Below are 27,133 nucleotides of genomic sequence, written 5' to 3'. Positions count from 1 at the left end.
TTTTCTAATTTTACAAACGTTCATTGCCGAATCTTTTAACATATAAGCCCAACGCTTTAATAGGGAACAAAAATTTGTAGTTTGGATATTCGATTGCACACGAATGGTTGAAGACCCCTTCCACTTGTTCAAATTCCCACTCTCCATATTCTCCCTGTCTTGAAATTATAAGATCAACCGCCTTTCTTAAAACTTCCTTGTCTGGATAGCGTGCCAATAAAAGGCCAATTAAAGCCCACGATGTCTGAACAACTAGAGATTTGCGGGTAGAGACATAGGTGTGAGTTTCGGAACTCTTCATCGATTCACCCCATCCGCCATCAGGCAGCTGACGAGTAACCAAAAAGTTACAGCCCTTTCTAACGACTTCACTGTTAGAGTAATCCAAGTTTATTTCCGCCAATGCCTCCAAGGCGAACATACCGGCGTATGTAAAGCATATCCCCCAACATCCGTACCAAGAACCATCGACTTGCTGTGACTGAATAATATAATCAGTTGCTCTTTTAATTGCTAAACTGATATCAGCATTTCTGTAGCTTGAATATCTATGGAAGTATGATAGTCCTAAAACTGAGGAATCAGTACATTCTACATACGGGTATTCCACCATAATATTCCCAAAAACCTCTGCTGGGTTGATGAGTTCCAACATCGGAGTTGCTTTGATTTTTTCGTAAGTTGAAAATGAGCCAAACTCAAAACTTCCCACATTCTGCAAGCTTAATAACACATCGATTGCATCATGCAATTTGGTAAGGTCATAAATATGGTGTACATCTGAAAAGGCTTCTGAGTTCATGACCATTATGATCGCCTTGATGGATTCCGCAGTACAATCTGAAACAGTGTATCCTTGGTCTTTTGTGGAAAAGGGCCAGGCACCCTTACGTTTGTCCCTATAAGACCCGCTGACACACTCTTCATCAAATTGAGACCTTATCAAGAATTCGAAGGTTCTAACAATAGCATCATGATACTGAGGCAGTTCAGCGAGACCTGCATTGAAGAAATACTGAATAAAGAAAGCACAATCCCAAACCTGTGAACCATTTGTTCCCATCACAGTTAAGCCTAAATCAGATAAGAATAAAACCTCTTTCATACGCTCCAAGCTTTTTAAGTAGTCAGATCCCTGCGGGCCTTGCTCTTTATAGAGAACAATTGTCTCAAACGCAGCACTCACAGGTGCTATACCCAAGTGTTTTGTGTTTTCCAACTCTTTAAGAATAAGATCATATGCCTTTTTATTACAGTGATCCAACAACCATGTTGGACGAATGTATTTTTCATACAACACCATGATATTATTCAAGCCGTTCAACAATGACGTATGAGGGTAATACAAATCAATACCACAGACTCTGTTTCTATTGCTAGAAAAATCAATTTTGCTCCAAGGCTTGGTGAAAATTTCGGATCTAATTTTTTCAAGCAAAGGGTCCAATTCACACTGAACTTTTGCAGTTGATAGGTAGCCTAATGGAATGTAAATTGCACGAGTGTGCACCCACCATTTCATTGGATGTATCGGAACCCAATACGGTAATGCAAACAATTCTGTTGGTGCAGGATTTACTCCCTCCCAGCTGTAGAGGTTTAGAATAGCCAGCCAAGCTTTTCCCCAATGCGGATTCCCAATGGCACCGCCAAGCTTATGGAGAGTTCTCCTTGCCTTGAGACAAACAGGATGCGAAGCATCCAACCCGAGCAACCTGAGAATGACATAGTTGATTGTGGTACCAAAACACGTTGATTTATCTACTTCATGTAATCCCCATCCACCGTCAACTGGGTGTGAAGTATTTATGATATATCTGATTAACTCCCGGCGCTCATATTCAGGAATTGGGGTTTTCGTGAAGTAGCAAACAGCAACGTAGCCAATAGTCATAAACATTGGACCTTTATACTGGACTGGCCATGTACCAGAATTTTCATCCTGGATTGATGTGAAGAAATTGGCAGCATTGAAGGTGGCATCTAGAATGGATTTCGGCTTTTCAGTAATTGGTGGCTGAAAGCCTGGCTCGTTCAGTAGATACTTTGTTAGATTATCTTGTCTGTCTGAGTCGGAAGGATTATCTAAGTATTCCCACTTTTGTCCTCCCAATTTAGTCGTTCGTAATCTCCACTTGGAGAAATCAGATCTAGGGATACCTATTTCATCCGAGTATAACATCACCTGAGGCTTTCTTTCTGTTGCTTTTATTTGAGGTAAAAAGAGATAAAGAAAATCCCAGCTGTTTTTTCCATTTTGAAAGAGAGAGCCCTGAATCCCAAAATTTCAACAGTAAAAAAAAAGGAAGGTTCCTCTATACGATGAAGAAATCGATACGAGTGCGGCATAGAGGCTCGTCGACATTATCCTTTTAATCCATGTGTTTTTCTGGTTGATTATTATTAAATACCAGTTCGTAGAGGGAGTTCAACTTACCCTTAGGAGTATTTTGTCATTGAGGAAACAGACCACAATGTAAACTATCCAGAGGAGAGGATAAACACAATGCCAACTCAAGAAATTCGTATCCCTAATAGTTGCCGTATATATTACTATTAGTTTTTTTCCAGAAAATTGAGATCCGTTGCCGGTTTGCCGTTAAGGAGCAAAAAGGCAAGTCCAGTAAAGAAAAAACAACAAACCCGAGGAAGTTACAAATAGCGTATAATACATAAAAAAATAACATAGTTACTGTAAGGCGCAAGTGCCAACGTTCAACAATAATGTGTTTAAAGTTTAAACGTTGAAGTTTTGCCAAGTATACCGTCCAAGACAACACAATTGTCTACAGGCACATACTGATTTGTTAGTAGTTTGATGACTTCTTGGGCGACGACACCGCCAAAAATGGCGGATATGTTATGTAACTCATTACCGAAAGCTCTGCATAACTCATCTAGTATCTTATCGAGATTTTCTGGGTATGAATCAATGTTATTGTCATTACACAGGATTGAAATCGATAGGGCCCGGAGCTCAGAGCGGTTGTTCCATGTTGGCCAGTCTCCATGAAGGCGTGCAAACTGTTCAACAATGAGAAACGCCAGATAGATCAAAGCCTTCAGTTTCAGAGATTCATCACCTAGAGATCTGAAGAACTGCAAAATTTGAGAGTCTTTGTCAATTTTTGTGCCTGTTATGATTTTCAGATATCTAGCATTTCTCACAAAAGTAACCAGAGTATCATCGGATAATAGCGAGGAATCGCCGTCCTGTTGATCAATTAAAGTAATTGCCTTGTTTCGGATATAGGATTTATCGGAATTGAATTTATCAAGATAAATTTTTTTCAGAGTTAGGTAAGCATTAGTATCTGATTCCATATCGGGTAAAACACCACTAATAGGGAGGACACCAAATTCTTCATAGAAACATTTCAATGATTTAGCTAATATTTGGAAGATGTACAATGAATTTGTGGAAGAATGGGTTGTTGCATGTGACTGTGAATGTGATAAATAACTAAAAATTTCCTTGATGTTGTCCGATATCGGAGGTGATTGTTTCATTATTAGATATGCCTTCTTATAAGCTTCATGGACATTTGGATCGTCCATAGTTTTGTAGGTGTCCAATATTGAATTTCTCAATTGTTTAGTTGTCGGCGACGTACCATGCCGTTTGACGTATTCCTGATTCAGTTTTGTCAAGATCACACTGAAGGGGATCTTATAGTACTCCGAGTTTGTGATGGGGTCAATGTCTACACTGTCAAGGTACGCCTGTAGTTCCGGCCAGGGAAAGTCCAAGCGCAAATCATGGAGGTTGTTCCCATGGGATTCAACAACGGCATGTTCTCTGAGCTGTATTTTCAAGTATGCGTAAAACCCGAGCGAGCCAACCTTACATACGGGGACGTCCATGTCCCAGCAAGTGTTGAAGAGAGCCGATGCATCTACGAGGGGGTACGGCACGGCGGTGTAAAGGACGCAGTGGAATTGGGACCAAAAGTGTACATCCTCCGCTGGAGGGATGGAGTCTCTGTAGTGGATGGATACGTCTGGGTTGAGGTCTTGCAAGACAGAGGCTAATACTGCTGCCCTGCTCTTGGCAAGGTCCCCCCGTGTGTAGAAGAAGTTGGCCGCCACATCTGTCTCGTCCACGACTCCCGCGTCGAGGATTGTCACGGTGCCAACGCCGGGTAGCACGATGTTCTTGAGCGCCTCTGCCGCAAGGGTAGAGATGTTCACCAGGGCAACACTGCTCTCATGGAGCGCCCGCTGTCCTGCAGTGTTCCATAGCCGCACCTGTCGGTCGTATTTGTCATTGCTCATGCCTATTTGTGCAAATAGCTGAACTCGGATTCCACTCGTTGAAGTTTCCTATAAACGCAAACGCAAACGCAACGTCAATGTCAATGTCAATGTCAATGTCAGTTTTCATGTACAAAGTGAAATTCTATTTCCAGATACGGCAATTCCCAGATGTAGATTGAATGGCCCTCTCCCATACTGTCGCCTGCCTGTGTTCGCGCCTCAAGAGAGAAATTCATGTTGTCTTGTGCCAAGTGTGGAACTGCAGCAATAACAGTAGGAGAGTAATAGAACAAATAAGGTCAACAAAGAAAAAATAAAAAGGGCGTGACCCCATGGCGCGGAGAGAACCGGGTGCAATGGCACCCCCCGCCCGTGTGAATGCGGGAACACGAGATTTTCCGATACAGCCTTGAGGGAGAGACAAAAATACAATGGCGAGATAGAAACACCGAGAGCGGAGCGGATCTACCGATAAGAACTGTGGGGCCATTCCAGTGAGAAACATATAATAAAGTAGCGATTAATATAGTGAGATCTAGTGAGTGGAATGTAAGGATGTAAGTGAGGAGTCATTAAATGGGAGTGAAAATGACGAAAAGTGCAAGAGGGGAGAGGGAGTGGTAAGAGAAGTAAGAGAGGGGGGAGGGGGTGTAATTTTATTTTATTTTTTTTTTCGGACTCTTGTATTTAAGGGGGGTGGTATCCTGTTTGCATTTGTTGCTGGATATTGTGGATATTTGAAATGTTCAAGTCATTTTCCCCTTTGTCTCTCTTCAACAATTACAACCTATTAGCAAAAGACTACTTCTGACTCAATTAGTAAACATATACAACCAGCACAATGCAAGCACAACTTACCAGACAGGTCATTATGCAGGCGCCAGTATTGGCAAGAGCATCCACTATTACTGCAGCTGCTGCAACAGCAATGGCTGTGAGACGGTTCTCCTCGGACTCCACAAGGAACAACAATATCCAACACCTGTTGAAGAACAGCGGCATTGACTCCAAGCACGGCTCGTTTGCGACGTTTGCCGAATACAGAAAGTTTATCATTCAAAAGGACCCTGAAACCATGCAGGCTAGATTCAGAATTATGATTAAGGACGGCAATGCACAGAAACTTCCTGAAACTGAAGCTGAGCAGTCTCATTTTGCAGAAAATGTCAAGAAGGTTGCCTACAGGTGAATGTCTTTTTTTTTGTTTTGGCTATTCACCCCCTCGTTGCACTCTTTGTTCACTTGCCGCTGTAGTTGGATAGAACTGCATTAGTTGGACCCCAGCCATTTCAAGTCCATTGGCATGGTTTATTACAAGATTTGCCCTCCTCAATGGACTTTTATGAAACATTCTTTACTAAAAGTTATCTTTTCTATTCCTATCATACCCTTTCCTTGCTTCCCTCTCATCTACTCTGGCTTCTCCCCCTTCTTCCACTACGACTCAGATCACTCTCTTATCCCTCTGGACCTTAGCTGCCAGTCTTGGCATACGATTCAGAGGACCCACTTCACTTCTCTTTTTTAAATGGGCAAAAGGGCAATACGATTTTTACCATGGTCTTGGTTTCCATTTAATTTTTTTTTTTTAATCATTAATATATTTACCAATATATGCATATATATATATACATACATTTCGTTTACCCTACTCTTGGAAAAGGGATGCAATGCTCCATAGCCGATGGTGGCTGTACGCTACAAACACCTGTATCGACATTAATGGAGGAGCGGATCTCCAAGACGCGTTGGTTGGATGACCTGGGTGTTGCCAATGACAGAGTTTGACATTTGTTACACAGTATCTATGTAGGACGCAATATATGTACAGGGGGAGACGTGTCAAGCGACGAGAGCCGGTGTCTGGCAAGCAGTTAGACCTGGTACCACCGTTGTCATTACAGGAAACAGAACGACATGACATGGCATGACATGACATGCGGCACAGATTAAGAACACAGGAAGGTACAGAGGTGCAGAAGTGCAGAGAGGAGCCTACCAGACACCTTTCCTGACGCCGGGCAAGAGCCCCTGAAGGGCCTGCATTCTGAACTGATACCTACACAGTCTGAAGTCTCTAATGACACCCTTACCTCTTCCCGAGTCGACACAGCGGCCCCTCAGCTGGTTGGCCCTGGTGTAGTTAGGAAGCGCATTAAGTTGGAGCTGTGCTTCGAGCCGGACCTTCTGTGGCAAGGCCGAGTTTCTTGCAATAAACTTGAGTGCCCTAGAGGTGACTTCATGTTGTTCAAACATTTGTCTCTTGAAATGATCTCTCATGACCCTAGTGTTGACAAAAGTAGAGGGCAGACTGACTGGTTGTGGGAACCGTTTCATTGGCTTGCTGCGGGAGAGAAGTGCCTTTGCTCCTTCTTTGATGGTAGACATTGTATGGCTGTAGAGACGTGTATACGTTCAAAGATGCAAATGAAGAAGTAACTGATTGTCCAAAGTGTAACTGCCAAACCATGCACCTACTCTTCACAGCAGTGCACATTTAGCACATGTTGATTTCTGGTACTCAACAACTCAGTCATTAGAAGCTGCTATCGACTCCATGTCGCGACGGTTCAGTAAGGAAAAAAAAAAAAAATTTTTTTGTTTTTTCTTTTCTTTTCTCTCCCTCAGGTGTCGTCGCGAGGAAATGAGAAACTAAATTTTTAAAAATTCAAATTAGAAATAACGTAAGCTAAAAAAGGGTAACAATATACGGTTACCCGGCACTGGGCGTATCTTGTAATTTTTTTTTTCTTTTTTTTTCTTTTTTTTTTTTCTTTTTTTTTTTCTTTATTTTTCTTTATTTTTCTTTATTTTCTTTATTTTCTTTTTTTTCTTTTTTTTCTTTTTTTTTCTTTATTTTTTTCCTGTTAATTGTTTTATTTACATTTATTGATATTTTTTCGGTAAATTTAATTTATATTTTTCACAATTTCCCGCTTAGCTAATTATTAAACTTGCATAAACTTTTCTCCATATTGAAACCACAGAGATTTCCTGTTTCGACTTTTAGCGACAGTTGACCATTTTCCTTTAATTTGACATTGGCAACTTTCCATTGGCTATTTGCTCGCCCCCTCATTGGCCAATGCGATTTGCTCACTAGAGAAATCGCTTTTTGAGGGGGGAGGGGGCGGGATTGCCCACTGGACCAAGGTAAAGAGTCCCAGAGGGCCCACAGTATAGACTCCCCTCCCCTCCCGATGCGCGTATTCTGTGGAGCCTCGCCGTCTGCACCGTCTCTGGTCCCAGTTGAACATTCACCTTGCAGTTCCATTACATACACTCTCTGACGCTTGGGTATGTGTAGGAGTGGTGTACACTCTCTTGTCCTTTCTTCACTCTGTTGACTAGTATCATTGTCACGTACACTTATTTCTAACCCTTTGTTGTCGACTCTTTTCTCTTGAACAGAAGAACACCATAAAGGAACAAAAAATAAAAACATAGGTTTTATATTATACAATACGAAATATTACATAGAGTATAGTGTAAGCACCTAACTGACTACAACCTAAAGTACAGATACAGATATACATTTAGAAACACATACATATAAATACATAGATCCAGGATGCTTTCAAAGAGATTATTTTCCACTTCTTCAAGACAATTGACAAAGGTTGCCGTTTCCAAATTGGGCAATGGCATCACCGTCATCACAAAACCTTCCTCTGGTAAACAGGCTGTTGGTGTCTACTTGAATTCCGGGTCCAGAGCGGAAAACGCTTACAACTCGGGTATCTCCACCTTGTTGGGTAACTTGGTCACCAGTTCAAAGTCTTCCAAGGACGCCCTAGTCAATGAAGGTGTCAAATACTATTCCTCCAATGCAAAGGAAGTCACCGGTCTCTTGTCCGCTACTTACCCTAGGGGTAACTCAAAGGGCGCTCTCTCGGCAATTAAAAACACCTTGGAATCTCTCGAATCAATTGTCTCTGATGAAGTGGTTCTAGGTGAACAAAAGGAAAAGTCGATTGCCCTCACTGAAGCTTTTGAAAACTCACCAAAAGATATGGTCATTGAACACATGATTGGTACTGCTTTCCAAGGCACAACTCTTGGTTTACCTAAATACGGTAAGGCAGAAACCATTGAGGTTTTGCAATCCTTGGACTTGAAGAACTACTTATCAAAGAATCTCGTTTCTTCTAACATTGCAATCGTCTCCGTTGGTGATGAAATCAACCATGAATCTTTGGCAAAATTTGCTTCTCAACTACCTTCCATCAATAGTGGTGCAAAGGCAGATTTCCCTGAAACTTCCTTTTTAGGTTCCGATATTAGATTAAGAGATGACACTTTACCTCAAGCACATGCTGCAATCTCTGTTTTGACCCCTGGTTTACACGACACTCATGCCTACTACACCGGTTTGGTTGCAGCTCAAATCAATGGTTCTTATGAAGGTGTTGCTTCTCCTTTCTCCCCATTTGTTGGCTCGACTTTGGCTCAATTATTGGAGGAAAACCACTTGATTGATTCCTTTGACCACTTCCAGTTGGCTTACTCCGATGTTGGTTTATGGGGTGGTTACTTTGCATCCCATAATGTTGGCTGTTATGATGAAACCATTCATTTCGCCCTAAAGAACTGGAACAGATTCTCTACTGGTACTGTCAATGAAATTGAATTTGCAAAGGCTAAGGCTGAACTCAAGTTGAGACTATTAAAGGCTCCTGCTTGTCCAGTCCAACACTCTGAATCATTGGCTACAAAGGCCTTTGCTTTAGGCTACGTTCCTTCAGAAGAAGAAATTTCTTCAAATGTTGACTCTGTCACCTCTTCTGCAATTTCAAAATGGGCTCAGAAGTACTTGTATGACCAAGACATTGCTATTGCAGGTAACGGTCAAATTGAAGCATTGTTTGACTACAATAGAATCAGAAACGACATGTCCACTTTGAGATGGTAGATTTCCCCCGTTGGTTCTTCTTTTAGACTGATGGATCATACCAATGTTTTTGTTTTCTTTCCAGTGGATATGACGCTTGCTCGCCAACATTATATGCACATTCCACAATTGTTGCAATATAGGGAGTAACAGGCGTATATTCGTTATCGAGTATTTACAACCAATTATGAAAGAATCAGTTGAACTGGTGTGGTTTGTTACTATTTTTTTCCCCCTTCTTGTCTTGCTTCTCCCTTCCTCTTCTCATAACCAATCCCTACTTTTCATCAATCTATAATACTTTTTATATATTCACATATTTATACGATTATTCAAAATTTCTATTTATTCCTATGTTTACATCTCCAAGATTCACTTTTAAAAAGTGCTGCTTCTACAAGATTGGCCAATTTGAAGCATCCTCTCTTACTTTTATTTTCCGCTTCCAATTTTTCAAGCGACACCCCCAATTTGGTGCAAACGACTCCACGTATGTACACGAATATTCACAAATGTGTTTACCTTAACCTTCTCTCCCAACTCCATCTCTATCACTTTAAGGTAACTTTCACCCCAAATACGCCGACAGAATGTATACACGATCATTTCTTAGGGCTAGACCAGCACTAAAATCCTTCCACAGATCCAAGCAACTTTTGCGTACTTACGCAACCTCTAGCGGTGGTGGAAGATCCAAGACAAACCATTTCATTCCGTTGACACTTCTCGGTTTGACTGCTCTTGGATTGACGTTTTATAATGCAGGGAATAACGTCAAACCACCCACTGCAGCCATCGACCCAACCACTTCGACGGTACAGGGAAGTGCTCTTTTCCCAAGTGAAAAATTTAAAGATCCTATCAACGTCGTGTTTGTTTTGGGTGGTCCAGGCTCTGGAAAGGGTACACAATGCGGCAAACTCGTGAAAGACTACAAGTTTGTCCACTTGAGTGCCGGTGATCTCTTAAGGTTGGAGAAAAACACCCCAGGCAGTGAATTTGGTGAGCTCATTGATCACTATATCAAGGAAGGTCTGATTGTTCCCCAAGAAATCACAATCAACTTATTGAAAAATGCAATTGTCAAGGAGTACAACAACGGATCTAGAAATTTCCTCATTGATGGATTCCCAAGGAAGATGGATCAGGCGATCAGTTTTGAGAATACTGTTTCGGAAGGTAAGTTGGTTCTATACTTTGAATGCCCTGAAGAAATCATGCTGAAACGATTACTGAATAGAGGTAAAACATCTGGTAGATCTGACGACAATCTGGAATCCATAAAGAAGAGATTTACAACTTTTATTGAAACCAGCATGCCTGTCGTTGAATATTTTGAGGATCAAAATAAAGTCATTAAAGTCAACTGCAATGAACCAGTCGATGAGGTCTATAGCCATGTAGTCAAAGAACTTAAAGATAAGAAAATTATTTGAAGCCTGAAAAAAAAAGTGGACAAAAAAAATCATAAAATAACACGTATATATACATGTACAGTCATACACATACCTAAATAACGTATATACTTTGAAAGCGTTTAGGAGATTTCATTCCTGAGAATGCTGAATCTCTCTTCATCCTTATTTGCAAAGGCTAATAAGTATTCTGCCTTATTTTCAATTGATTTCATGTGGTCTAATGTGCCAATAGCTGCTAATAACCTGTAAGAAGATTCATCGTTATCTAGTATAGCTGGATATTTGAGTAATTTCGAAATAATGATCAATAGTTTCTTATGAAAGTTGATTAACTGATATTTGTTTGTCAGTACTGAATAATTTAAAATTAAAGTTGCAATAGTAGTCGGTAATAAGGCAATCTTATTCGCCAAATTGTCAAATAATCCTCTGTGAATATAATACTTAAAATATCCTCATCTAACATTACCTGTTCACCCAACCCTTGCACTTAAAAGTATTTACTAAAATTCTAACAGCCATCATTTGTACCTTTGGATTCTCCATTTCCAATCCGGACCTTATAATGGGAAATAACTCTTCGCTGGGTTGAATTTTAGTGATAATACATCTTAGGATATCAAATCCTAATAGCTTCGAATCCTGGTCCCATCTCTTGATGATCTCTAATGCTAAGTGGTGTAGTTCGGTGTATCTTCACAGTTGATCAGTGTTTCAAACCCGATAGTATGAAAGTTGCGTATATTCGTTATCGAGTATTTACAACCAATTATGAAAGAATCAGTTGAACTGGTGTGGTTTGTTACTATTTTTTTCCCCCTTCTTGTCTTGCTTCTCCCTTCCTCTTCTCATAACCAATCCCTACTTTTCATCAATCTATAATACTTTTTATATATTCACATATTTATACGATTATTCAAAATTTCTATTTATTCCTATGTTTACATCTCCAAGATTCACTTTTAAAAAGTGCTGCTTCTACAAGATTGGCCAATTTGAAGCATCCTCTCTTACTTTTATTTTCCGCTTCCAATTTTTCAAGCGACACCCCCAATTTGGTGCAAACGACTCCACGTATGTACACGAATATTCACAAATGTGTTTACCTTAACCTTCTCTCCCAACTCCATCTCTATCACTTTAAGGTAACTTTCACCCCAAATACGCCGACAGAATGTATACACGATCATTTCTTAGGGCTAGACCAGCACTAAAATCCTTCCACAGATCCAAGCAACTTTTGCGTACTTACGCAACCTCTAGCGGTGGTGGAAGATCCAAGACAAACCATTTCATTCCGTTGACACTTCTCGGTTTGACTGCTCTTGGATTGACGTTTTATAATGCAGGGAATAACGTCAAACCACCCACTGCAGCCATCGACCCAACCACTTCGACGGTACAGGGAAGTGCTCTTTTCCCAAGTGAAAAATTTAAAGATCCTATCAACGTCGTGTTTGTTTTGGGTGGTCCAGGCTCTGGAAAGGGTACACAATGCGGCAAACTCGTGAAAGACTACAAGTTTGTCCACTTGAGTGCCGGTGATCTCTTAAGGTTGGAGAAAAACACCCCAGGCAGTGAATTTGGTGAGCTCATTGATCACTATATCAAGGAAGGTCTGATTGTTCCCCAAGAAATCACAATCAACTTATTGAAAAATGCAATTGTCAAGGAGTACAACAACGGATCTAGAAATTTCCTCATTGATGGATTCCCAAGGAAGATGGATCAGGCGATCAGTTTTGAGAATACTGTTTCGGAAGGTAAGTTGGTTCTATACTTTGAATGCCCTGAAGAAATCATGCTGAAACGATTACTGAATAGAGGTAAAACATCTGGTAGATCTGACGACAATCTGGAATCCATAAAGAAGAGATTTACAACTTTTATTGAAACCAGCATGCCTGTCGTTGAATATTTTGAGGATCAAAATAAAGTCATTAAAGTCAACTGCAATGAACCAGTCGATGAGGTCTATAGCCATGTAGTCAAAGAACTTAAAGATAAGAAAATTATTTGAAGCCTGAAAAAAAAAGTGGACAAAAAAAATCATAAAATAACACGTATATATACATGTACAGTCATACACATACCTAAATAACGTATATACTTTGAAAGCGTTTAGGAGATTTCATTCCTGAGAATGCTGAATCTCTCTTCATCCTTATTTGCAAAGGCTAATAAGTATTCTGCCTTATTTTCAATTGATTTCATGTGGTCTAATGTGCCAATAGCTGCTAATAACCTGTAAGAAGATTCATCGTTATCTAGTATAGCTGGATATTTGAGTAATTTCGAAATAATGATCAATAGTTTCTTATGAAAGTTGATTAACTGATATTTGTTTGTCAGTACTGAATAATTTAAAATTAAAGTTGCAATAGTAGTCGGTAATAAGGCAATCTTATTCGCCAAATTGTCAAATAATCCCTCTGTGAATATAATACTTAAAATATCCTCATCTAACATTACCTGTTCACCCCAACCCTTGCACTTAAAAGTATTTACTAAAATTCTAACAGCCATCATTTGTACCTTTGGATTCTCCATTTCCAATCCGGACCTTATAATGGGAAATAACTCTTCGCTGGGTTGAATTTTAGTGATAATACATCTTAGGATATCAAATCCTAATAGCTTCGAATCCTGGTCCCATCTCTTGATGATCTCTAATGCTAAGTGGTGTAGTTCGGTGTAATCTTCACAGTTGATCAGTGTTTCAAACCCCGATAGTATATTACCTTCAGATTGTTTTCCGTTCAACTTGTTGAAAGCGCTAATTAGTTTAGGGATATCCATCTTCTCAAATGCCAAATATTGAGTTTGGGGAATGAGCCCTTCAGATTTGGGAGTTGATCCGTATCTCAGATCTGTTGGTTTGGTATCCATATTCATACCTTCGGTATTCTGTAAAATAAATTCAACTATTTGTTGTTGATAACTTTGGGGTAAATCATTCGTCGCTAGAAACTTATCTGCAACTTCATAAGGATTATCGCTAATGTTCACTGGCAATTTTAGAGGCGGTTGACCATCCTCAACGTCAATATTGAACAAGTAGTCATAGTATTTCCCATTATATAATTGTTTCTGATTAGATGATGCACCGTTGACAACTTGTCCAATTTTGAGCCATTTCCCCACACTCCATTGATAGATCAAAATATCAAAGCCTGACTTAACCATTCTGGTTTCTCCCTCAATTGTTGGGAGATCAGTGTCCAACGATTCCAAAGGAGGTAGAGCCTGTTTGTTAACATTAGCCAATACAGATTCACTGATAGATGATTCTTCTAACTGTTTCCTAAAAGCCAAAACTTCGTTCTCTTTTGCATAGCGTCTAGCATTATTTGTAAATATCCTAATTAATCGATCTGAAGAAGCAGTGACTATATCATCATTAGGTAAAACCATTACCTTCCATACAGAGATACATGGCAAAACAATCACCTGAATACATTGATAGTTTCTCCAAATCCGTATTGACCGATCCTCGCCACAACTGACAATATCACCAGTAGACGTTAATCCGATTGAGTATATAAAACTTTGATGCCCAACTAGTGTTGCCTTCAAATCAAATGTAACGCCATCCCAAATCTTAATGGTGGTATCATTTGAACATGTCACAAAATCGCCACTGGGTAGTAATAATAAATCACGGACAACATCGTCATGGGCAATAAAGCATTTCACTTGCTTATCCTTACTCCATTTCCTGACTGTTCGATCTGCACCGCAGGTGAGGTACTCATTTTCATTTAAAAATCTAGCACCCCAAACAGAGTTTTCATGCCCTCTTAGATCATATAACACAGCTCCGGTTTCTTTGTTCCATACCTTAGCAGTGCAATCCCAAGAACCACTTAAAACTAAATTTTCATACGTATCCAAAGTGCAAATGTTTGCAGTGTGCCCAATAAAACAATACTCTTCAGAATCCGTAAAAACAGAGTTAGGAGAAGTTAGATGAACCATGTTATCATTACCACCGCTAACAATTAATAATTCACTTTGATAATTATATATAGCTAAGGAATTAACAAATCCTTCTGTTTTCAAATTGATTATCGAAGAACTAAAATCTTTGGTATTCTCTTTATCCAGCCGGTTCCAAATTCTGACGGTTGAGTCTCTCGAACCCGAGATGATTGTGTCTTCCCCTAAATTTGACAATGCTTTTACGTCGTCATCATGTCCATATAGTGTGCTTGAGAGCTTATACATGGCTGATACCTTGAACTCTTTGGTTTTTTCAATTCTTCTATATAAATTGATGGTTTGCCACTACAGAACATATTGCCGAAGCTGCGGAGCCTTTAATTAGAACTTTCGCGTTAGTACTCTTTTTTTTTTGTTTGTTTTTCTTCGATTTCTTTGATGATACATTTTTCGAAACAATTTAGAGATGAAATTTGTTGTTTCTTTGATTGTACCTTTTTTTGTGACATTTTTTTACTCCACGTCATTAGACTAAGGGTTCAACTATGCTTTTGGAATCTAGACGGTCGCTCAGAAGAGCAGTTGTGGTATTTGCAATTATATTTGTGATTTACCTCGTCTCTGTTTCCAATGGTAACATCTCGAACACATTGGATGCAAACTATTTGTTTTCTAGTACTGACGACTATACAATCAAATATAATACCAAATTAATGAATCAGCCGCAAATATCTGAGGATGGTACTTCTGATGAAGTTCAAGAACCTAAGGGACCAATGACATGGGAAGAAGTCGAAAAAGCGCTTACATTTGACAAGGATGTTTTCAAAAATATTGAAAATAACATTGTTGAGAATAATATGAATTTTTTTAGGGAAGTATATTCCAAGAGAATCACCGAGCCTAAATTTGCAGAATTAACTTACAGTCAATATGTTGATAAAAAGGGTAACAAGAAATTCCTAACCCAAGATGAATACCCAAGGGCTAATGCAACTTTGTTAACCCTAGTCAGAAATGAAGAGTTGGAAGACATTATATATACATTAAGGCAACTTGAAACCAAGTGGAATCATAAATTTCACTATCCTTATACTTTTATTAATGACCAGCCCTTTACTGAGGAGTTCAAGGAAACTGTCAAAAGACATACTGTTTCTGATTGTTACTTTGAGGTGATCCCACCAGAGATGTGGAACAAACCTGACAATATTGATCCTGATATTGAGGCAGAAAAAATTGGAAAATTGAAAGCTAAGGGTGTTCAATACATTGATAAGGTGTCTTATCACAATATGTGTAGATTCAATTCCGGTTATTTCTACCAAATGGATAGACTAAAACAATTCAGATGGTACTGGAGATTTGAACCTGCCACAGATTACTATTGCTCTGTTGATTATGATCTATTCAAATTTATGGAAGATAATAACAAAACATATGGGTTCACCATCTCTCTATATGATAATCCATTAACAGTCGAGACCCTATGGCCCGTCACTCTAAACTTCTTGAAAAAGCACCCAGAGTACGTTCATCCAAATGGTGCATTTAAGTGGCTAACTGAGAATGTTCAACATCCAGACTATGTTGAAATCACCGGTGGATATTCCACTTGCCATTTCTGGTCCAATTTTGAAATCGGTGACATGGATTTCTACAGAGGTGAAGCTTACTCTGCTTGGATGGATGCCTTAGAAGAGGCTGGTGGCTTTTACTATGAACGATGGGGTGATGCACCAGTCCATTCAGTTGGTTTGGGTTTATTTGAGGACAGATCCAAGATTCACTGGTTTAGAGACATTGGTTATCATCATTCTCCATACAAGAATATCCCTAATTCGGACAAGTGTGAGGCGCCAGAAGATTCAGGTTACTTTGCGCCAGAAGATGTGTACGACCAAAATTGTTTAAGTAACTGGATCAGACTCGAAATGACCAATAAGGAATTACAGTCATACTAGTTTAGTCTTTCTAAAAGACTAAGGGTATATCATAATATTTAGACTTTCCTATTATTGCAGCATTTTCTTGTTTCTTGTAAAGTGGGCTCAAATCTCTTCCTTCTAAATTTTTATAGTTTATATTTCACTCATAATATTGAAGGCACGTTGAAACTTTGCAGCGGCATGTAGTGAATCCTAAGGAATAAATATGTTAAAAATTCTCGAAAAAAGTCAGAGATGAGGGAGGTGGTAGGGCATTGACAACCTTATTTATGCCTACTAGAGATGTATAAAACATTTTAATTGCCTGTATAGATGAACATGGCCAGATTTACTAGAAGTACAAACAGAACTTATTATCTTACATAGCCGAATCTACGCAATGGATACTTCCCTTCTTGTTTTACCTGTTTTATGTAGTTGCTTTGGAGAAATTGATACCTTTCAGGTGACATGCTTGACATAAAACAGTTAAAGTCAATCAACGTAGTTTTATCTTAGTAAATTTTTTTTTCAGACTTTGAGCCTATTGATTCTATATTGAGACAACATTTGGCAAAGTTGATGCTTAGATCCGCAATTAGCTATTGAAGTTGCTAAGCTAATAAGTAAAATATAAGTTCACTGCATTCAGAAAACATAATACAGAATATTTTCATGCATAACAGGAACATGTTGGAGAAAAAAATATAGCACAATTCATGCACTATTTTGACGATCATTTGTTTGCATGGAATGCATGCAATATAGATATTATTGCTACAAAAATTTACGTTTTCTAAAGTAGCAAATTTTTCATTGGTGAAACAAATTAGTAATTTGAAAAGCACAGAAACATGTCTTATACCACATGTTATCACAGGGGTGACCCTGCTATTGCGTTTTATCTGTTTTTCCTTAAATACACATGGGACTCTGTAGTCACCTATATTTATGTCAAAGCAAACTGAAATGTTCCCAAATTGGGCGCGTAAAGGACATTCTTGAGGGACGTTTTTTTCTTGATTTAGATGCAAACTTGCATATCAACTGTGCAGAAAACTTCGTTAGCGCTTGTCATATTGCTATACCTTTGGATTCTCGATTAGGTAAATATGAATTGGATTATTCACTTTGGAAAGTATTTCTAAAGAGTCTACAATCCTAAAAAAGGAATAATATGGGTGTGAACATCGGAGTAATGTTGGACATTAACTTGAAACATCAGTAATGCATGGCTTGTAGTTTAAGTAAAGTTCAAAGAAGGGATATTTTTTGTTTTATTTAAGAAGAATACTCTCCCCAAGTGGTTTATAAATTGTACTTGTTGGGTTTCTGTGTTTAGTTTTCTTTTCAAGCAGATAGCCTGGACACTAATACTCTATTCCCTTAAAAGAGACACTACGCTATGCTTGTTTCCAAACTTCAGAACTTGGCCTTATTGGTTTTTACCGCGGTCGGATATGCTGCAGATAGTAATATCAGGATAACCGTAACTTCTGATAATAGAGTACAGATTGATATTCCTGCAAGCAATGCACCTTATGATGAAATTGATATTTCTCAAGATTCTATGCAGATCAACTATCTTTGGGAAGCAAGCGGTTCGCAATTTTTACAATGTTCTTCGGACACTGATTGTACACCTTTTGATTCTTCAGCTGTTATAACAGGTAATAAAGATACCGTCTTTCAAGCTGGAGGTACTCTTAATGCTACACCGAATCCAGGTAATTTTGTGAGATACTTGTCACCCCCTCTTGAATATCCTAAAGTAGGTATTTTCCAAGCTGCATTCGATGTTTTTATTCAAAGTGATACTCCTTTACTTGAAAGATTAACTGCTACCATTTATAAACTTGCGGAAGAATCTTTGGCAGATTACACATACATCCCAACAACAATTTGTCAATACAACGAATGCGTCACTACTTCTCTTCCTGAACAAAAAGTACTTTCAACAACTACAGTTGGAGGTATTGAGAAGGTCATTACGAGTTATTCCCCAATTTCATATAATCCGATTACAATTCAATCATACTTAACATCTACACAGGTTACAAGTGACGGTATTGCTATTTGGGTCACAACTTATTGTCCACTAACAGATACACATACTAGCTTTGCAACTTCATCTTCCACTTCATCCCTAACTCCACCTTCTATTCCATCGTTCACACCATCTTCTATTCCATCTTCCACTCCATCGTCCACTCCATCTTTTATTCCATCATCCACTCCATCTTTTATTCCATCATCCACTCCATCTTTTATTCCATCATCCACTCCATCGTCCGTTTCATCATCTTCCACCCCATCTTCCACCCCATCTTCCACTCCATCTTCTATTCCACCTTCCACTCCATCTTCTATTCCATCGTCCACTCCATCATCTTCCACTCCATCATCTTCCACTCCATCATCTTCCACTTCACAATCGTCTACTCCATCAACTTCCACTCCATCTTCTATTCCATCGTCCACTCCATTTTCCACCCCACCTTCCACTCCATCATCTTCCACTTCACAATCGTCTACTCCATCAACTTCCACTCCATCTTCCACCCCACCTTCCACTCCATCTTCTATTCCATCGTCCACTCCATCTTCCACGTCACCATCGTCTACTGCATATTTCACTTCACCAACGTCTATTTCATCATCTTCTACTTCATCATTTGTTTCTACAACCTCTTTCACTACCTTTATTACTGATTGTGGCTCTTCAAGTGTTACTGTCAATTGTGCTTCAGGTGTTACTATTGTTCCAGTAGGTTTTACTGATGTTTCCATCGTTACTTATTCGTGTGCTCCACCAGCAGGCAACACAATTCCAGGATCTTTTGTTAACACAAAGTCTGTTATTACATACTCTAACGACGTCACTACTACTGTGATCACTGTTTCGAACCGTATCGTCCCATCTTTCAGTTGTCCAGTACCATCTTCGGCTATTGTATCATCTACTCTATCATCTACTCCATTGTCCACCCCATTGTTTACTCTTTCTTCTTCTTTTTCTTCACCACTAGTTCCACAAGTGTCAAGTATGTTACCATCGTCTATTCCATTCTCTAGTTCCGTTTCCTCAGCTTTTTTAACTTCCAAATCTAGACTTACCAACACAATCATACATTGTAGTGATAATGAGTGTACAGAAAGTTACCCTATTAACTCGTCAGCTATATTATCTTCGGTTAGTTCCGCAGATTTTGAAAGAAGTATCACAATCCAGCCAAGCCCATCTATTTTCTTTAATGCGACAACTGTCCATTCATCTATGCCGGCTTCAACCTTTACTACATCTGATATAGTGTCATCAAACAATAGACAGTACACAGTTGAAAAAACTACTTTCAGTTCTACCAATGATGAAACAACTAATTCCCAACTGAATTCTTTTTCAACCTCATTTAATGTAACTGAAACACCCATTCCCACGACAAACGTTACCACTCAGTTTATTGGTTCCACATCGTTTACACAACCTGTTTTAGCACAGCCAACTTATTATGGTGCTGCAAATGTTGTCTCCCACAGTGATTTCCTGTTAACACTATTTTTTGGTTTTATTGGTTTACTATCGTGAATCTAATGGTTCTATGCCATGAATTTGTAATTCCATATCATCATATAATAAAGTTTTTTTACAGATTATTTCCCTTTCGTTTGTAAGTTTTGTTTTTTCTTTCATTCGTATCTACATAAAGGATGGTGGTGTGTCTTCATTTTACAGTTTCTTATGATAAACTAAACTGAACCCACTAGCCGTGTTTTATATCTGTGTTTGTAATGATCAAGGGCTCTTTAGTCTCAATATAAAGGGGTAAATAACCCCCAATTAGGAAAGTCGCTGTTGAGGTTCATGTTTTTTTTTTGACGTGTTGTTTTGTTATTATTTGTAGGGATGTTCGCAAGTTCATCAACTTATGATTCAGTTACTTGTTATTTGTAATCGACTTTAGCTGAATCTAACTCATATACTATCTACAAATTAGTCCAGCAAAATTTCGGGTATGGTTTTATCTAAAGGTAAATTCAAATGGAGTAATAATGATAAATCAACTGAACCGGCAATACTTCATCAAAGACAGTCAAAGTTAGATTTGCTCGACACCACAACCTTCACATCATTTCCCGCACCAGAACTGATTAAAGAAATAAATAAACCTAGTGAAGACATGCTTAGGATCAGATCCAATGTGAGGCAGCGATCTGTAGAAAGGATAAATAGTCGATCCACACGTTCAAAATCCCGGTCAACCTTAGGTGATAGTAAGACAATCATAGAAGCGAAAGATATACCCAATCAAAATCCTAAATCTGAAACGAACTTTAATTTTATGACATCATTGGGTTCTGCGGAATACACAGCTAACCACATTTCTAAAAATGAGACACCTCCCTCGTCATGTGATCATGAAAGCCCATTCTATGACTACAGACTTCTATTGGAAGAAAAAGATGCTTCAATCTGGAAAATAGAAACAGTGAAAGAAGACTCGAGTACGGCTGATACAAAAGTAAAACCACAACAAAATGAAGGTGGTAGTCAGTTGAAGCCAATCATAAGTTCTGACATGTACATTCAATCAATTTATGATGAGCTATACAAAAGTGAGGAAGTTAGTATTGAAATAAAGTGCTCGTCTTGTTTTAAGCCTGTGTTTGAAAATCATGAGTATATTAATAAGATACTAGATCTGAAGGCCATAATATGCGAGGATTGCATGAATATACGATATCAACCAAACGAAAGTTTCAATAAAAGCGTATCTCAATTTTCAACTTTCGAGATAGAAGATTTCACTGAACTGAATAGTACCAACAACACAGTTCAAATTTACCTTGAGAGTACAGCAAATGAAAATGAAGATGAGATAACTGATAATGGAAGGCCACAGGAAATACGATTTTTCAGTAATAACGACAGTAATATTACGGAATTTGTGAACCAAGGACTAAATAGTGTCATAAAAAGATTAAAAGAAATAGAACGAAAAGATTTGAAAATTCGGCATTCTATTGCTGACTTTAGGCAGGTCCAACAGATGCAGAGACACAGAAATGGATCTCTATCACTATGGGGTACAATTAAACACATGTTTTTGAAATCAAACTATGTTTGAAATTTTCTTATGTACGTAAATCGCTTTTGAATAAACAAGTAACGAACCAAAAGTAAAAGAAATACTTTCTTGAAGCAGATGGTGCTTTATATTCGAAAGATTTAAAAACAAGCGAAAAATCATATCTGCTTTGAAAAACATGCCTTTTAATAAAGATTCATGAGATTAATATTAGTCTATTCAGAGACACTATAAATACAAAAATGGTAATCTAAAGATTATCTATGCAACAGGAGATTTACATGTAAAAGATGTAGTGGAACCGCTATCAAAAGCCTCCTTCAAGGACATCGCCGATGCATAAATACCTAAACCTGCAGTTGCAGCGGAAGCTAAGAAAAGGATAAGATGGCATGTGTTTCTGAACCAGAAAGCCTTGTAACCCCTCCACCATCTGGAAAAGTTTCTCCACGAGTCCACTCTATGGGTAACCTTGTTCACGTGGTCATATTCGCCATCCCCCTGCATAGCACCTAGCTGCAAGTCGAAGACAAATTGCATAATAAATGGAAACGTGTATGAGAACTGCAAGATACAAACTGCACCGATCAAAGAAACAAGTGACGAGAAGTTTGGAATAGCTGCTGCAAACACGAATGCAATGGCCCAGTACACACAGACAAACCCAGCCCAGATCCATACACCAAACCTGGAGTCTAGCGATGGGAACTTGAAGAATCTTTGGAAAACAGAGGAGTATAGGACTTTGATACCAACGTTACCATACAAACCAGCTGCAATCAATGCAGAAACCAAGTTGATCACATTGGTGGCAGTTTGCCAGCCGTAGTTGGAGATACCTTGGTTGGCTGGGTTAATGACAAATTGACCCTGGTAGTGGTAAACGACCATGGCAAACACCAAGTAAACAGTGAAGATAAACATCTGTGCTGCTGCCATACCTTTCCAGAAGTCCCATGGACGTTTCATTTCAGCCATGAATTCAACGAACACCAATGCACCACCATAGGAGTAGACAATATTCATACAAGCGTTCAATTGACTTTGAAACATATCACCTGCACCGCTAATCACAACCTTAGTAACAACCGCACCCATGGAAACATTGTTGGTACCTGCAGCAGCAGTATAGTTTGGAGGGAACGCACTTGCACACGCCATGGTGGCAATGATGACAAAGACGTTCATCCAAATTGCAGCATTAGCAAGAAAACCAAACTTAGCTAGAGATCTGATCTGACCAACAATGGCACCAGCCACTGCCCACACGAAAATCAAGATGGTATAGCATCCCTTGCCCTTGGCAATTTGTGACAAACCTTGACCGTTACCCAAGATAATAACTGCAACATTACAGAACAATTGAACCGCTTGGAAGAAGTCAATTGCATACCTGGTTTGCTTGTTGAAGATCCTACCAACAACATCACCGTAATTTCTCAAAGGATACTTGATGGAGTCTAGCATCAAGTATTGTTTCCACAATAAAGCACCACAGTATGCAGCACAGACACCAAAGAGGAAGTAAAGCAAGGCACCAGGAACGTAACCCAACTCTGAAATGGCATAAGGAGCAGAGGTAGGACCCAAGATATCGGTTGTGATCAAGTAAAACACAGAACCCCAAGAGGCAACTCTCAGCATTCTATTTGCGTTTTCCTTCTCTGTAATTAATGTGTCATTTATTTCTGATGGAACGAGATCCTTTTCATCAGTATGAGAGGAGTTACTATCCTGAACGTATTTGACACCATCAACGTTCCTTGGTTCTTTGTTCAAAAGCTTGACTCTGATGACCTCCCACAATGGGATAGTAGGAGCTGCTTCACCATAATCTGGTGATTTTTCTAGCTCTCTTTGTAATTGAGCATGATACAAGAATTCCTCTAATGGAACATCATAGAATTCGTCCAATTCATCAAGATTGGCAGAGTTTGGGAAATTGTTCAATGCATTGGCATTGTTAGAAATAACATTTGCAAGCACACTTTCGGCACTTGTTACCGGTTTAAGGTCAGACATCAGAAATGTAAGAGTATATGTTGAAGATTTTTTTTTTCTTTTTCTTTCTTTTTGAATATAAAGAGTAAAGGGAAAAGTTATCCTGGACGGGTGATGCAAAACTTAAATACTTTTACGATGAGTTATAGAATAGGCAAGATGATGTTGGGGTAACTCATTCTCATCTATACCATGGACAATGTCGAATTTATAATCCTCTATTCTTCGGACATACACAAGCAGCCACCACAGTTGTGTCAAAGATAACGACAGAAAATGACCAATAAGGAATCATGCTGACAGACTACATGAGGCCATAGCAACAAACGGCTGCAATTCTCGTTTCTTTTTTTTGTAGGTCTCCGGTGGGGAAGAACAAATTTTAAGCGCGCCGCTTCCAAACCGGGATCGGAGTTGCCTTTTTGGGCATGTGTGCGGCACTAGGTTGAGTGGAGACGCAATTTGCCATTAAACTGGCATGATTCCTTTGGTACGGCTCTGTCAAAGTTTCCACATTGGTATTTCAACTCCTATTGTGGCTTTTATAAGAGTCCTGATATTATATTGCAAGCAAAAAAGGACCCAAATTTAGACATTAAAGAGCTAAATAGTTACACTAACTACAAGCGTGACGACGTGATAAAACAAGTTATATAAATTTATATAGAAGTAAGGCCGAAGGAAAAGTACTGTCTGTAAAAAGAAAAAAAATCTGACGTCGAAACGTTTTATTGATAATATTTGAAAGGATTACTCGAAAACCTTATTCGGAAGTTATTTGTCCCTGTAATAAAACTGTTTCCGGCGGTTGTTCATGTTTGACTTTCAATATACGTCACTTTTCTGAGGTAAGTGTAAAGGAAGCTATCATTCTAAATTTTGAGCTTGCATTGTCGTGCATGATAATAATACTTTTTCTAGTGAACTTTTTTCTTTTATAGCCGCATAACTTCATGTGGCGCATGCATACATTGTTAACACTAAACCGATTTCTTTTTTTTTCAAAAGTCATTTTGTTTTCTTGATATCAAGTAAAAAAGTGTTTGATAATTAGAGGCTCCTGCAAGCAAATGTGGTTTATTATCCTGTATACCTACATGTATATGACCAATGGTGGGACTGGATGCATAACATCTCATGGAAGATACCATATATACATTAAATGTTGTTATTAAGGGTATCTGATACATAATATTCATAACTGGAGATTGATTGCAGTTTCTTCATTGAGTAATGCACTTTATTTTGAATTATCAACGAACTTGGATTCAACTTCTCAACATTTCATTCATATTTTTATTGCCAGATTTATAATATTGCCTTCAAAATGATTTTGGTTTGGGACGGAAGTTGATTGTAATTGTACATTGGGGCATACATAATGGTTCCACTTTCTTTACTTACTTCTCCCAGCAACAGCTATAATAATTTTACTTCGAAAATATATCATGGTGTTCATAGCATAAAGTTGAAATAAACAATATTAGTATTATTATTGGAGTATTTATTAGTCAATTAAAAAAGTAAATTAGTGAAAGGGCAACAAAAACGAAAGCTCAATTCTTCAAGCCACAGGAGATTTACATGTAAAAGATGTAGTGGAACCGCTATCAAAAGCCTCCTTCAAGGACATCGCCGATGCATAAATACCTAAACCTGCAGTTGCAGCGGAAGCTAAGAAAAGGATAAGATGGCATGTGTTTCTGAACCAGAAAGCCTTGTAACCCCTCCACCATCTGGAAAAGTTTCTCCACGAGTCCACTCTATGGGTAACCTTGTTCACGTGGTCATATTCGCCATCCCCCTGCATAGCACCTAGCTGCAAGTCGAAGACAAATTGCATAATAAATGGAAACGTGTATGAGAACTGCAAGATACAAACTGCACCGATCAAAGAAACAAGTGACGAGAAGTTTGGAATAGCTGCTGCAAACACGAATGCAATGGCCCAGTACACACAGACAAACCCAGCCCAGATCCATACACCAAACCTGGAGTCTAGCGATGGGAACTTGAAGAATCTTTGGAAAACAGAGGAGTATAGGACTTTGATACCAACGTTACCATACAAACCAGCTGCAATCAATGCAGAAACCAAGTTGATCACATTGGTGGCAGTTTGCCAGCCGTAGTTGGAGATACCTTGGTTGGCTGGGTTAATGACAAATTGACCCTGGTAGTGGTAAACGACCATGGCAAACACCAAGTAAACAGTGAAGATAAACATCTGTGCTGCTGCCATACCTTTCCAGAAGTCCCATGGACGTTTCATTTCAGCCATGAATTCAACGAACACCAATGCACCACCATAGGAGTAGACAATATTCATACAAGCGTTCAATTGACTTTGAAACATATCACCTGCACCGCTAATCACAACCTTAGTAACAACCGCACCCATGGAAACATTGTTGGTACCTGCAGCAGCAGTATAGTTTGGAGGGAACGCACTTGCACACGCCATGGTGGCAATGATGACAAAGACGTTCATCCAAATTGCAGCATTAGCAAGAAAACCAAACTTAGCTAGAGATCTGATCTGACCAACAATGGCACCAGCCACTGCCCACACGAAAATCAAGATGGTATAGCATCCCTTGCCCTTGGCAATTTGTGACAAACCTTGACCGTTACCCAAGATAATAACTGCAACATTACAGAACAATTGAACCGCTTGGAAGAAGTCAATTGCATACCTGGTTTGCTTGTTGAAGATCCTACCAACAACATCACCGTAATTTCTCAAAGGATACTTGATGGAGTCTAGCATCAAGTATTGTTTCCACAATAAAGCACCACAGTATGCAGCACAGACACCAAAGAGGAAGTAAAGCAAGGCACCAGGAACGTAACCCAACTCTGAAATGGCATAAGGAGCAGAGGTAGGACCCAAGATATCGGTTGTGATCAAGTAAAACACAGAACCCCAAGAGGCAACTCTCAGCATTCTATTTGCGTTTTCCTTCTCTGTAATTAATGTGTCATTTATTTCACATACAGGCAAACCCTTCTCATCGCAGTCACTTGATGAAACTTTTTCGGTAACAGTCTTGACCTGTTCATTATTTCTTGGTTCTTTGTTCAAAAGCTTGACTCTGATGACCTCCCACAATGGGACAGTAGGAGCTGCTTCACCATAATCTGGTGATTTTTCTAGCTCTCTTTGTAATTGAGCATGATACAAGAATTCCTCTAATGGAACATCATAGAATTCGTCCAATTCATCAAGATTGGCAGAGTTTGGGAAATTGTTCAATGCATTGGCATTGTTAGAAATAACATTTGCAAGCACACTTTCGGCACTTGTTATTGGTTTAAGGTCAGACATCTATATGGTGCTCTATTTTTAAGATAAACTTGTAAGCTCCTAATGTTAATTAAGGATTTAGCAGTGGATCTTTCCAACACCAACGGAATGTCTCCCCCTTCTTATAAGACCCTCCTCGGGGTTCTCCAGTAAACCTTATTTACCGACTATCGAGGTTCTACCCGTTGCTCCCTATCAGCAACCCGATAACAACCAGTGATAACAAAAACACCGACGCGGCTGTGTATTGGTCCGTACGCCTAAAGGAGTAAGTGATGTCAAGGGAGACATGCCTTCTCTAG

The 27,133-nt window shown here is 39.0% G+C and overlaps 14 protein-coding genes across 14 annotated transcripts; 7 read left to right on the top strand and 7 right to left on the bottom strand.

Annotated features, from left to right (window-relative positions):
- Window positions 1–10: 10 nt before the first annotated feature.
- On the bottom strand, window positions 11–2,182 carry C5L36_0B03220 (uncharacterized protein; the record flags this gene model as incomplete). The annotated part of the gene is made up of 1 exon (XM_029464688.1): window positions 11–2,182. One exon carries the CDS (start codon window positions 2,180–2,182, stop codon window positions 11–13), a length of 2,172 nt encoding a protein of 723 aa, XP_029320547.1.
- A 548-nt stretch (window positions 2,183–2,730) lies between these two features.
- On the bottom strand, window positions 2,731–4,275 carry C5L36_0B03210 (uncharacterized protein; the record flags this gene model as incomplete). Its single annotated transcript, XM_029464687.1, has 1 exon — window positions 2,731–4,275. One exon carries the CDS (start codon window positions 4,273–4,275, stop codon window positions 2,731–2,733), a length of 1,545 nt encoding a protein of 514 aa, XP_029320546.1.
- An 823-nt stretch (window positions 4,276–5,098) lies between these two features.
- On the top strand, window positions 5,099–5,446 carry C5L36_0B03205 (uncharacterized protein; the record flags this gene model as incomplete). The annotated part of the gene is made up of 1 exon (XM_029464686.1): window positions 5,099–5,446. One exon carries the CDS (start codon window positions 5,099–5,101, stop codon window positions 5,444–5,446), a length of 348 nt encoding a protein of 115 aa, XP_029320545.1.
- An 806-nt stretch (window positions 5,447–6,252) lies between these two features.
- Window positions 6,253–6,645, bottom strand: C5L36_0B03200 (uncharacterized protein; the record flags this gene model as incomplete). Its single annotated transcript, XM_029464685.1, has 1 exon — window positions 6,253–6,645. The coding sequence occupies one exon, from the start codon at window positions 6,643–6,645 to the stop codon at window positions 6,253–6,255; it is 393 nt and encodes a 130-aa protein (XP_029320544.1).
- A 553-nt stretch (window positions 6,646–7,198) lies between these two features.
- On the bottom strand, window positions 7,199–7,702 carry C5L36_0B03190 (uncharacterized protein; the record flags this gene model as incomplete). The annotated part of the gene is made up of 1 exon (XM_029464684.1): window positions 7,199–7,702. The coding sequence occupies one exon, from the start codon at window positions 7,700–7,702 to the stop codon at window positions 7,199–7,201; it is 504 nt and encodes a 167-aa protein (XP_029320543.1).
- Window positions 7,703–7,828: 126 nt separating this feature from the next.
- Window positions 7,829–9,169, top strand: C5L36_0B03180 (uncharacterized protein; the record flags this gene model as incomplete). The annotated part of the gene is made up of 1 exon (XM_029464683.1): window positions 7,829–9,169. One exon carries the CDS (start codon window positions 7,829–7,831, stop codon window positions 9,167–9,169), a length of 1,341 nt encoding a protein of 446 aa, XP_029320542.1.
- A 569-nt stretch (window positions 9,170–9,738) lies between these two features.
- C5L36_0B03170 (uncharacterized protein) lies at window positions 9,739–10,584 on the top strand (the record flags this gene model as incomplete). Its single annotated transcript, XM_029464682.1, has 1 exon — window positions 9,739–10,584. One exon carries the CDS (start codon window positions 9,739–9,741, stop codon window positions 10,582–10,584), a length of 846 nt encoding a protein of 281 aa, XP_029320541.1.
- A 1,156-nt stretch (window positions 10,585–11,740) lies between these two features.
- On the top strand, window positions 11,741–12,586 carry C5L36_0B03160 (uncharacterized protein; the record flags this gene model as incomplete). Its single annotated transcript, XM_029464681.1, has 1 exon — window positions 11,741–12,586. The coding sequence occupies one exon, from the start codon at window positions 11,741–11,743 to the stop codon at window positions 12,584–12,586; it is 846 nt and encodes a 281-aa protein (XP_029320540.1).
- Window positions 12,587–12,687: 101 nt separating this feature from the next.
- C5L36_0B03150 (uncharacterized protein) lies at window positions 12,688–14,793 on the bottom strand (the record flags this gene model as incomplete). Its single annotated transcript, XM_029464680.1, has 1 exon — window positions 12,688–14,793. One exon carries the CDS (start codon window positions 14,791–14,793, stop codon window positions 12,688–12,690), a length of 2,106 nt encoding a protein of 701 aa, XP_029320539.1.
- Window positions 14,794–15,053: 260 nt separating this feature from the next.
- C5L36_0B03140 (uncharacterized protein) lies at window positions 15,054–16,472 on the top strand (the record flags this gene model as incomplete). Its single annotated transcript, XM_029464679.1, has 1 exon — window positions 15,054–16,472. One exon carries the CDS (start codon window positions 15,054–15,056, stop codon window positions 16,470–16,472), a length of 1,419 nt encoding a protein of 472 aa, XP_029320538.1.
- Window positions 16,473–17,841: 1,369 nt separating this feature from the next.
- Window positions 17,842–20,022, top strand: C5L36_0B03130 (uncharacterized protein; the record flags this gene model as incomplete). Its single annotated transcript, XM_029464678.1, has 1 exon — window positions 17,842–20,022. One exon carries the CDS (start codon window positions 17,842–17,844, stop codon window positions 20,020–20,022), a length of 2,181 nt encoding a protein of 726 aa, XP_029320537.1.
- Window positions 20,023–20,449: 427 nt separating this feature from the next.
- C5L36_0B03125 (uncharacterized protein) lies at window positions 20,450–21,562 on the top strand (the record flags this gene model as incomplete). The annotated part of the gene is made up of 1 exon (XM_029464677.1): window positions 20,450–21,562. The coding sequence occupies one exon, from the start codon at window positions 20,450–20,452 to the stop codon at window positions 21,560–21,562; it is 1,113 nt and encodes a 370-aa protein (XP_029320536.1).
- A 222-nt stretch (window positions 21,563–21,784) lies between these two features.
- C5L36_0B03120 (uncharacterized protein) lies at window positions 21,785–23,545 on the bottom strand (the record flags this gene model as incomplete). The annotated part of the gene is made up of 1 exon (XM_029464676.1): window positions 21,785–23,545. One exon carries the CDS (start codon window positions 23,543–23,545, stop codon window positions 21,785–21,787), a length of 1,761 nt encoding a protein of 586 aa, XP_029320535.1.
- A 1,543-nt stretch (window positions 23,546–25,088) lies between these two features.
- C5L36_0B03110 (uncharacterized protein) lies at window positions 25,089–26,852 on the bottom strand (the record flags this gene model as incomplete). The annotated part of the gene is made up of 1 exon (XM_029464675.1): window positions 25,089–26,852. One exon carries the CDS (start codon window positions 26,850–26,852, stop codon window positions 25,089–25,091), a length of 1,764 nt encoding a protein of 587 aa, XP_029320534.1.
- Window positions 26,853–27,133: the final 281 nt, after the last annotated feature.

The sequence above is a fragment of the Pichia kudriavzevii genome, chromosome 2, assembly GCF_003054445.1.
Source record: "Pichia kudriavzevii chromosome 2, complete sequence".
Classification (NCBI taxonomy): domain Eukaryota; kingdom Fungi; phylum Ascomycota; class Pichiomycetes; order Pichiales; family Pichiaceae; genus Pichia; species Pichia kudriavzevii.
This window is presented reverse-complemented; position numbering and strand designations above follow the sequence as displayed.